Source organism: Hippoglossus hippoglossus, chromosome 4 (assembly GCF_009819705.1).
Source record: "Hippoglossus hippoglossus isolate fHipHip1 chromosome 4, fHipHip1.pri, whole genome shotgun sequence".
Classification (NCBI taxonomy): Eukaryota; Metazoa; Chordata; class Actinopteri; order Pleuronectiformes; family Pleuronectidae; genus Hippoglossus; species Hippoglossus hippoglossus.
The window spans coordinates 271,406-283,416 of NC_047154.1; the positions used below are offsets into that span (position 1 = coordinate 271,406).

General features: G+C 40.3%; 1 protein-coding gene across 6 annotated transcripts in view; it reads left to right on the plus strand.

Moving 5' to 3' along the window:
* Positions 1 to 12,011, plus strand: part of szt2 (SZT2 subunit of KICSTOR complex) — a 149,375-nt gene that overhangs the window by 40,496 nt on the left and 96,868 nt on the right. For 5 of the 6 annotated variants that reach the window (XM_034584035.1, XM_034584038.1, XM_034584036.1 and 2 more), the window contains exons 26-28: positions 2,791 to 2,986; positions 7,502 to 7,629; positions 8,087 to 8,339. In XM_034584035.1, coding sequence (XP_034439926.1) covers positions 2,791 to 2,986; positions 7,502 to 7,629; positions 8,087 to 8,339 — 577 coding nt within the window. Of the gene's footprint in view, positions 1 to 2,785; positions 2,987 to 7,501; positions 7,630 to 8,086; positions 8,340 to 12,011 lie in introns of all 6 variants that reach the window. The other variant, XM_034584039.1, reaches the window with a different exon arrangement.

The window sequence follows — 12,011 nt, forward strand, 5'->3', positions numbered from 1 at the left end:
TCCCAAGTCTATGTATAAGTATACTGCACAGAGTTATCTGAGCTGGACCACTGCATCATTGGCAACATAGTACTGTGTTTTTTTTTTTTTTTTTTATAATATCCAGTTTTGGTCAGTCATGTTGACTGTTATGCTTTTTTTACACTGCCTGTGTCTCTAATCTAGGAAAATAACCTTTTCTGTCAGGGACAGAGTAACACAAACTCAGTCCAGCTTACTTTAACTGCTTCAGGCTCGGGTCAGGTTCAGACAGGTTCGAGAAGGGCTCGGTGCGCGGTGTGCACACAGAGTGTACTGTGCACGAATGCAGCCTGTGCGATCTCCTGGGCACTTCCCATCTCAGAGTCAGAAAGTTAGCTCCTTTTTCAGAATTAACAGGCTACAATTGGACAGAACATTTTTACTAAAAACTGGAGAAACATGTGACACATTCAACAAAACTAGTGTAAAACTTAATGGCGGATGATTTAAAATCTCTGACACACTAAAATAAATGAATACAAATTTGCAAAAATAGTAATATGCATTGAAACCTGTCTTTTTTGGGAAAAATTATAAAATATTAAGGTAATTGAAATCTTACCATACAACTGTAGATGAAAGAAAAGAGATTATTTTGCAGAAGCATGTAAGCAGTCTTGTATGTGTATGAGTACTCTTGAGTGTGTGTAGATATTGTTCAAATCCCGAATAGGAAAACATGGGTGAATATCAGAAGTGTGTTTTAAGAAGAAAGAAGAATGGTTGGTCAATTAGGCTCAATGACTTTAGAAGTAAAACGTTATGGGCCATCCAGGCCTTTATGTCTCTCAGACATTTATCAAGTGTAACTATCTGATTAGTTTCTTACTTTTTCATCTGGCTTCATTGATCCATACAGCTGGGTGTCCTCTGCAAAAAAAAAAAAAATATACTTCCACATGTGGCTTTTCAGATGCTCTTGTGTCATGATTGTCCACTCAGGAGGGCTTTGCTTGCTAGAGTCCTCCATTTCCATAGCTTGGCAACACACATTACTGGCTTACTTTACTGACAGGTCAAGAGGGCAGGCAATATTTCAAGCTGACATTGATCGCCCTCTGCTGGATCAGGAGACAAACTACATCAGACGGTCTGGTGTGCTTCTAGATCAGGGGTCAGCAACCTTTACTATCAAAAGAGCCATTTTGCCCTCTTCCACCAAATAAAATTTGTCTGGGGCCGCAAAACATATTTGATAACAGAGCTTATAAAGTTTTATATATAGTTATACTCAGTGTTGTGCCAGTTCACACTTAAAATGAACTAGTTCAAAGTTCAGTTGATGCAAATAAAAATGAACTAGTTCACGTTCATAGTTAATTAAAAAAAATGTTCAACTAAGTTCACGATTCCAAAAATGAACTAGTTCATGCTCATTTGTTCTATTTTTTTATTGGGATGATTTAGGTGACAAACTTACAATCATGTGTTTAGTTATGAATCGATGGTGTCGGATCATGTCTGCGTGTCGCTCCGCTCATTTTAACACTGAGTCCTGACTGTGAGCGTCACGTCTCGTGTTGTACTGAGCACAAAATGCTTAAATGTAGTCTCAAACTCTGGAGCGAATCAAACACACTAAGTTACTTCATGTGCTGATCAGGTCCTGATAACTAGTGATGAGTGTTTATTAGTTAAAGTGAGAGCTGGTCAAAGTGGAGGAGGAAACAGGAACTCCAGCTCGGTACAAACCAACTGCAGCTTCTGCTCTGATCATGACGCAGCTGAGACCAGAGAAACTCTGTGTTTTTACTGATTCCACTGTTCTTCAACAAAGTCACTGACCGGCTGGTTCAAGTGAACGAGCTCTGATCTCATTGCGTGTGTCGCTGTGAGCGAGTGAGTTAGGTGGGTGCGGGGGGAGGATCCCCGGGACCTGTGTGTGCGTGCGCTGTCTGGGAGCACACACAAACACACACGTTTTCTTTTGCTCCTGGTTTATCACATGATGGCCTGATATGATTTACGATTCGTTCAGTTCTTCGTTCATGAAAAATATGAACGCAACACTGTACAGGGAGCCACTGCGGAGGGGCTGAAGAGCCCTGTTCAAGACTGTATTCAGTGGAATCAACCATTTATATGGATCAAAAGACTAGGGACAGAATCTTTCTTATACAAATGCTGCTTAAATAATTCAGTTATTGTGATCAAGTAATCTGTTAATTTTGGGTCATTTCATACATGTTTGGACAGTAAAAAAGTATTTTTTTACAGTTTTTACCAGCTCTGTCAGTAATTTACTGCTCCTCTGACTGCCAGCCAAAGGAGCCAAACTGAATGCGCCCCATCATCTCCTCCGGTTCTCCATACATTATTTACAATTCTGTTGTTTTCACCCAGTCTGAGTTTACATGTGTCCGATCTTACTGTTTGTGTGTGTGTGAGTACGTGTGTCAGTACGAGAGACGGGCTGAGTTAATGAATGAATGTGCACAGCTGTAGGCTGTGGCATTCAAACCATGATTGATTGGTATTTAGTGACCAAAGTGTGTCAAGAAAACATACACCTTATTCATACACACCATCCCCACTAGTCTTTAAGTGTCACTTCAGCCTCAGATTTCTGTTCTTGGCTGACAGGATTGGGTCCTGACGTGGTCTTCTGCTGCTGTAGATTGTCCACTTCAAGGTTGGACGTGATGTCCACTCTAACCAGCCTGGACCTGTATAAAAACACTAATATTGCAACACTTAACTCTTACTGTTACATCATGTATTTTTGAATGAAATAAATGAAAATAACATCTACTTTTCAAATTTTTCCAGATGTGGGAGAAAAAGAGGTCCAGTTCTCTGAACCACAGAAAGCAGATTTCAGCTTTGACAGACATGGTTCCCAGCAGAGCACCAGTTATAGCAGCCAGTTAAAGTGTCCAGTCTATGTCTACAACTGCTCTCTGGAGCACCTAAAGGACCACCTGTTACACACCAACTTCACTCGCCAGCCCAGAGACATCTTCAGGTACTGATGCAGACGACTGGTAGTAGTTATTAGGGTAATAGATTTTTGATTAATGCTGTACAGCTTTTAAATTTCCTTTCAGCATGTCTTTCAAACAGTGGTCCTGTTCTGCAGCAGAGCCACACTCACTTCATAAACAATTCCACACAACACTTTGAGATCCAGTGACTTGTACAGGAACAAGATATACTGACAGTTAGCTAATTCCTAAATAATTAAGAAATTTATTTAGCACGAGGCGTTAGATGTTGCAATAAAAGGCTAATTACAGTTTATTACAACAATTGTAGTTGTGACTGTCTTTCCTAACAGTAATAATAATGATACTCACCGAGGTTATTCATGAGACTACAGTGACATTACTTGAAAGAAGACATGCGGGACAGGATTCATGAGGACTACATAATATGTAAGCGTAGAAAGTAGAAAGTAATGGCAGAAATTTATAGCTCCAAATTTAGGGATTTTCTTTGAACAGTCTTTGTGTCTTTGTGTTTTTCATCACATAAACATGATTGTTCTGGATATTGTAGTCAAACTAAAGTTATATTATTGGTCCTAATTTGGTTCATCCAAGTAGTACAGGTTCTTGTCAGCTAACATTGCTGTTTACATATTTCAGTAATTACTTTGGTGAGTACAGTGTAATGAAGGACAAAACTACATAAAGAAGAACCAAGTTGGAATAAATGTAGATTATTGTTTAGTTGAATAATTTTGACATCAGTGTATGATATTACTGTTTTTTGTCAGAACGTATACAGTTCAGTTGTTAACGTGTGTGTGTGTGTGTCTTGTTGTCTTCGGGTTAGCATCTATGCTAACCCATATTAAGCTCTAGCTTAATATGCTGAGACCTAGGAGTTTTATCAGCAGATGAAGTTTAGGTAGAAATGCTTGCTTCTGTTTTTTTGCGCCCTTTCCCACTCTACTGAGGTGCTGCTCAGCTTTTATTATTGGAAGTGCTCGTCTACTGTAGAGTGGGAAAGTGATCTCTGCTTCTGTAACTGCATCTCCAACTCCATCCCCCCTTCCCATTCTATCTGTGCTTGCTTCTCAGCCTTGTATTTATACACACTAGGTTTGGACAGATGGAAGACATAACAGTCATAACGATGTTGAGCCCAACTTTTCCATTGTCCTGCAATTGCAAGTTCATGTTTTACAGAAGAAAACTTGAAACACTGTGCTGTTCTTGGACACAACCCAAAAGTTGAGCATCACTGCAAATCTTTTCAGCCAGTGGTGTATTGTATGAAAGAGAATTTCAACATGACTTTGGCTTAAAGTCATATTTAAAGATAAAAAAGTTTTATGAAACTGAAGAGTCTTTAATGTTATCTTATTCAGGATGTAAAAAAAAAAAGGGAAGAGTTGCAAGTAATGTAACAAAAAAAATTAAATCACAGTGATCAGTGACGAGTTCCCACCATTGCTTGTCAACAAAATTCAAATGGAGTTAAACAAGAGGATAATATCAAACCTTTGGATAAAGATAAAGTTTTATTCCAAAAGAAACAGGATTCCATTCTTACATGAATATCATGCCATTAAAACGGCAAAGACCCCCAATGTTTAATGTAGCAAAACACAACACAAGGGACAGCACAGTACTAAAATCCAGTAACTTTCTGCAAAGTGTCATATGTACATTTTATTAATAATTGCCATGATACAGTTAAGAGGGGAGCAATGAGGGGGAACAATTGTGTAACTGTCATATTTGTTTTTCAGACTGGTTATTATGTAAATAATAACAGAGAGGTGGTTGACTGACTGACTCACTCACTCAACCTCCCCTCCCCTATCAACATTAACTAATTGAAATATATCTGATAAGTAGGACTTAAATAAACCTAGTGCTGTTCCTTTAACCCCCACAACTGTGGATAATGTTGTGATCATTGGTGTCAAATGCAGCACTAAGGTCCAGTAGGATATGTATGGAGATGAGTCCAATGTTTGAGACCTTGAAAAGATAATTGGTAACTTTTAATAGTCCTTTTTCTTTGCTGTGAACTGAATGGGGCTCGCAGAGAAGTTAGACGAGACTAAGAATCTTGAGAAGAGCAGCGCGTCTCATTCAGCACTGGTTGCCTTTGTCAGCATTTCGAACGGCTCAGAGACCACCATGCTCCTCAGTCACAGTTTCCTTAGCCCCGGTTCCTTCAAACATAAAATCGACTACTTCTTGAGGATTCCACAACTAGACTAGGGGAAACGGCATTTACTAAGGTCGAGAAACAGTTTTCTACAGGCCACCAGGACAGTTCAAGTTGTTGACAGGCACAAGTTAGGGCTACAAAAATATTTAAAAGTCTTTAGCTATCCCTCTGAGTTCTGTTTGGAGCATCATTAAGAAGTGGAAATCATATGGCACCATCTTGCCTAGAACAGGGCGTTTGTTAAAACTGGATGACCAAGCCAAGAGGACATTGATCATAACAAAGGCAGTTTTGAAGGTTAATGGCTGCTGGTAGGTCTGTATAGATCTCAGGAGCTTTACACAAAGCTGGCCTGTATGGCAGGACTACTAAGTCTTGTTTGTGCCAAAACACAAATGGAGGATTCTGATGCGGCGAAAGGCGCTATGGTCAGAAGAGACATTTAAGATTAAGAAGTCCTTTATTAGTCCCACAATTGGGAAATTTGCAGTGTTACAGCAGCAAGAGTCAAAAGACATCAGCAAGTAACAAGTAACATGCAATAATTAAGTGTAAGGAAGATAAAAATGATATAGAAATACAAAAACATGAATGTTATTAAACTGTTTATATACAGTGTAAAGACAGGAAGAAATATATGCAGTGTGAGGATATTTACAGTGAATGAATTGCACATGAGCATTTATATTGCACAGACAGATGAATATTGCACAGTTGAGACTTAAAAATGCTAAAGTGCAGTCCAATGGTTGTGAATGTGGTTTTTACTGGGAGCAGAGCTGGTTGTATAGTCTTACTGCTGCAGGAAAGAACGACGATACCTCTCCTTCAGACACTTTGGGTGGATCAGTCTGTTGCTGAAGTAGCTGCCCAGTGCTGTGATGGTGTCCTGCAGGGGGTGGAACTGGTTGTCTATCAGAAAAGACTGCTTCGCCACCATCCTCCTCTGTCCCACCAACTCCACTGAGTCAAGCGGGTATCCCAGGACCGAGCTGGCCCTCCTAATTAGTCTATCCAGTCTCTTCCTGTCAGTGGAAATGCTGCTGCCCCAGCAAACTACTCCAAAGAAGATGGCAGATTCCACCAATGAGTCATAAAAGGTCTTTAGGAGCACCCCCTGCACTCCAAAAGACGGAAATCCACCACAAGTTCTTTTGTTTTCCCCGCATTGATCTGGAGGCAGTTCTGCTGACACCAGTCCACAAAGTCCTGAATCAGTCCTCTGTATTCCCTGTCCTCCTCGTCAGTGATGAGGCCGACAATCGCAGAGTCATCAGAGAACTTCTGCAGGTGACAGGAGGGTGAGTGGTAGGTGAAGTCTGCAGGGAAGAGGAACGGAGCCAGGACTGTTCCCTGCGGGGACCCCGTACTGCAGACAGCTTTATATGACACACAGTCCCGGGTCCTCACATACTGGGGTCTGTTGGTCAGATAGTCCAATATCCAGGATGTGAGGTGGAGGTCCACTCCAGCGTCCTCCAGTTTGTCCCTCAGAAGTGCCGGTTGGATGCTGTTGAAAGCACTGGAGAAATCAAAGAACATTATCCTCACAGTGCTCCCAGTCTTCTCCACATGAGAAAGAGCTCTGTGTTGTAGATAGATGATGCCGTCATCCAACCCGATTGCCAGGCTGATAGGTGAACTGCAGCGGGTCCATCGATGGTCTCACCAGGGGGCCGAGATGTTTTGGGACGAGCCGCCTTTCTTGCCTTGTCTTGGGGGGGGGGCTGGATGGAGTGGGAGGGTTGGCTGGGCTGGTGGTGATGAGTGGCTGAGAGCTGAGTGCTGTGTCGGAGGAGGTGGGGTAGTTTACTGGGGGAGCAGACAAGGGGGGTTGCAGCTGGACTGGCAGGGTGGGAGAAGGGGCAGATGGTTTTCAGGCCTCTCCAGTCACCGCTGACATTGTTCTGCTGCAGCTGGTCCTCCATCTTCCTCCTGTAGCTTTTCTCTCCCTCCCTTATTTACGCTAAAAACATGGTGTAAATGACCTCATTTTTGAGTTTGAACACTTGGATGACATAACACAAGCATTATGGAGGCATTTTATTTTTTTTCTGTTTTTTTACATTTAAAGAATCGGTCCCCATATACTTTAATTGTATTGGATTTGGCTGCAACACTGTTTATCCCTGAACCTCCGAAAGTCTTTTGTGGACTAATAGTCATACCAATTAAATGCAATGCAACTGTCTTTTAAGATGGTTTGTATTGTTACAGATATAGAAGAGTTATTTAAGAGTTAAGAGTTAGTTATGTGGATGAACACGTATCCACTGGAAAAGCAGCAGATCCTTAATAAGTCTCTTGTTTCCTGCCTTCTTGTCTTTGCTGTGCCATTGCCCTCTATCAGGTCACTGTCTCAGGACCGCAGCATTCCATCCCTTTGGACAGACCTCCTGGCTCAGCCGCACAAACAAAAGGAGCTGGCGAACTACTGCAGCCTGTTGCATGAGTATTACCACCAGAGCTATGTCAAAGGTGACCTTCCTCCTCGGAATTATTAATAATTTTAAACTGATTATTATTCTTTGCTGTTGCTGTGTAAAAATGAGTCCAGTAACTACACTATGATTCGATTGTTAAAACCTGTAAAGAGCAAATTAGTTACCTGGTAGGGGTTGTCTGAGGATATGCTATTTTGATATTCTTTAGATCATTGAAGTGAAAGGAAATTTCAAGTACCAGGGGAAGTAAATGTACAAATTGAAACTTTTAAAAGCTGCGATTGAGCTTTTTAATTTCTTTTGTTCTGCATCCAAGTAAAATATTGAATAATATAAAATTTACTTTTGAATCCCAAGCAGACCTTCTTGATCAATACAGTTTTACTAATTAACACAGATTACCATTGATTAACAATGAATTAATGACATTTTTGCCTGCTGTACAACTTTGATTTGCACCAGTCATTGATTTTTTCCTCCCTGTTCCTCAGGTGTGTACAGCAGTCTGCAGCAGTCCTACAGCATCAGCTCTCAGGATGTCCTGACAGCCATGGACTACTGTGAAGAATCCCTGCAGGAGATCGACGTCACCACCTTTCTACATACCCTCTGTGGACACATTAGGGTCTTCCGTGAACATGGATGGGGAGGGAATCCAAAACTTTCAAAGACAACTGCCAACTTTATCATTGGTGATGTTGAGGAGCAACCAGATGACAGGGCTGCCATGGCGTTCTTGTCAAGGTAAGACCAAGGATTCACGGGATCAGATTACTTGATCAGGAAACTGAATGAGGATTGTTTATTAAGCTAAAACAGAATTTAAACATTTATTGTTTGGAATTAAAATAATGTTCGTAAGTGTAACTATATACACAGTAGTATAAACCGCTTATATAATATATATAAAATTGTGTGTGTGTGTGTGTGTGTGTGTGTGTGTGTGTGTGTGTGTGTGTTTCGACTCAGTGCCAAGAGGCTTGATTGAGCAAGGACATATGAGATTTGTGTAGATGATGTGAAAACTGACTGATACAGTATATGCCAGCCAAGATCCACACCCTGCACAAATAGTTGCCAGCAATTCGCTGTTAGAAAGCAGAACAAGGCGATACAGTTGCCATGAAATAAGCTGCAGGTAAAAGCCACACCCATGCCCAGATCTGCCATGCAAATCACACAAACACTCTCACATGCCACACTAATCAGAACTCATTCATTCTCTCTCACACACACACAAACACAGAGGGGAGGGGCAGCCACGGAGCAGACAGTGATAAGGTCATGTACCTGTCATATACTTTTGTGGTATGATATCACTTTTACTTTAAGAAGACTGGAATTTAGACTGATCCAGTGGTTAAAATCGACGATGGCACCGGGGTCTCCTAACAACAGCCAGAGACAAACCATTCGCTTTTCAGCATCTTTATTTCTTAATGAGGAACAAACATAAATTTAAACAAAACATAAATTGTCCGATAACCTTTTCAGGTAGAGCAGCTGTGCCAATCAACTCTGCCTGATTCATCTGGAGTTGCTCTCTGAGCCACCTCAGGGAAATTATTATCTGATAAATACTGACTGATATAATTTTTTTTCCCAAAGTCAATGTAGTTAATAATTGTAAATTGAATTTAAAAATGTTCAGACAGAAGGGGGTTTTGGGGATATATTTTAATATTTTCCATTTCTATGCCAGTGGGTGAGGTTATTCACACAATCTATATTGATATTCTAGTCCAGGGGTTCCCAAACCTTTCCATGCCAAGGACCCCCATCCCCATATAGCATATGTCTCTGGCGGGGACCCCCGAGTTGCAAACTTAAAAAAAAATTACGTGTGCAATATGATGGCAAATATCCAAAATCAAACGTACAGCTTCTTAATATATTTCCCTTATTTTTATTAATAACTAATAATCTGTCTTATATCTGTTACAAACATTCCTTGTCATTTCTGTACAGTAATATTAACTGTAAACATACTGTGTGTGTGTGTGTGTGTGTGTGTGTGTGTGTGTGTGTGTATATATATATATTCTAGTTTTTCTCTTGTTAGTTATTCATTACATTCAGTGTCACTGTTCCGTTATAAACAGTGCTTGTCATTTAAGTATCTTTGTCTCTGTGTGTATACCTGGTCCCTCACAAGTGGGAGGGGTGGGCTTGGTGGCTCCTACACAGTTTATCTATCCTAGGTTTTATGGCTGTCAGTGCCAGACGAATGTCATTCTCCACTTGCAGACATGCTCTGTGCTTTGTTTTCAATACCTTCAATGTAGAAAAGCCAGACTCGCAGAGTATGTGGTGGCAAATGGAAGAAGAGATTTCATACCTCAGAGTTTTAGATGCCAAGGTGGTATTCCGTGGTTGTGGCAGTTTTGCAGCTGAGTCATCTTAAGTCTGGTTGTCTGATGGTCTTTTTCTTTTTAAAAATGTGTACATTTTTGCCTTTAGCAGGAGGTAGCTAGCTATTTCTCAGGCACACAGGAACTTTCTGATGCAGCGGCATGTGTTTTTTTTTTAAAAGATTGGCATTAGAAGAAAAAAAGATTGGCATCCACACATAGATTTCGATGTGCAGTGATTAATTAATTAAATTTAATAATTTATAATTATATTTTTATTGTCACATTGTGCGACCCACCTGGGGGTCGGAACCCCCACTTTGAAAAGCAGTGTTCTAGTCAATTAGTGAATTAAATACAGAACTAATATCATAAGTAACATCTACATGAATGTTGAAATCACCTACTATAATGACTTAATTTGTGCTAAGAATTAACTCAAGTAAAAGGTCTGAGAAAACTAATAGAAGTGCAGAGAAGCGTGTAAGACTGCAACTCTGCCACCTGGTCTCAACTCTGGACCGTCAAGGTTTTGACTGTTCAATAAACGTTGACGTCATATTTCTAGATATGAGTGTAGCTCTATCCACAGTTGGAAGAATGCCGTCTCTCCTTACCAGACCAAGTTTTCCCCAAAAGCTTTGCCAGTTATCTTCAAAGCTCACAATATTTTCTGGATAGCCAGTGTTGAAAGAATGACATCCGTACATCAATTGTCAGATTAGGCAGGGGCCCAGAGAAAACTACAGAGTCCGACATTGTCTTTGCATAAGTACCCACCAAATTGATTTTACTTCTTGTGACCTCCGACTGACCAAAGCGCCAGCAGGTTTAAATATGACTAGGTATCTCAGAATTGAGTTGCAAATAACCAGAGTAGGTTAGCAGCAGGCAGGTCGCTGAGTGGAGAAAATTCATTAGAGACATGAATGTGTTGGTGGCTGCCCTATTAGCCACATGACAAACACACAGACCCAAAATATAAAACTCAGGGAAAAAGACAATAAGGATTGAAATATAGACATGTAATATGTAGCAATGTTGGTCTGTGATCACAAGTGGATATGGGGCAGCCTAAAAAAAGAGCCCAGCACTACAGCAACAGTATTAATTGTTAAATGGATTGATACAGCATGTAGGTATGGTAACATGAACAAAAATGAGAATAGTCTACAAAAACATTTTTTTAACTAGGAGAATGAACAGTGAACAGATCATTTAGATAGATCTTGCCAGCAACCCCGGACACGGTCACCGCACTGGATGAATTCCAGCTGATACAGTGCATCCAGAAAGTTTTAAGGCCCTTTCAAGTTTTCAACATTATGTTATGTTTCAGAATCATCCTTACAATCTACAGTACATTACATTACATGTCATTTAGCTGACGCTTTTATCCAAAGCCATTTACAATTAGTGCTTTCAAACTCTATGAGGGGCCATTCGGGGTTCACCATCTTGCCCAAAGACACTTCGGCATGCAGATGGGGAAGTCTTGGATCGAACCCCCAACCTGCTGGTTGGAGGACGACCGCTCTACCCCTTAAAATGGATTCAGTACATTTTTTTCTCATCAATCTACATACAATACTCCACAATTACAAAGGAAAAACTGTTTTGTTACGTACAGCTGGCGTTTTGTAAATTTATTGAAAATTAGAGTGAAATATCCCATTTACATGTATTCAGACCCTTTGTTATGACATTTGCAAGTGAGCCTTGGAGCATCCTACTTCTATCAATGTTCCTTGAGATGCTTCTACAACTTGATTGGAGTCCACTTGTGCCTAATTGAATTCATTGGAAATTATTAGGAAAGGCACTTAGGGCTGGGTGATACAGAAAAAATCGTATCACGATAATCAGTCGATATCGATATACATTTTTGTTTATGGACAATTTTCTCCTTATCTACAAACATTTTTGCTTATGCACTAAACATATTTTCACTTACTTGTACAATCATCCTGTGCCACTGCACTTTACTTATATATATATATATTTACTCAGATTCTGCTCCTCTGATGTTTTCTAATCACTCACACTTGGAACTTATCTTTATAAA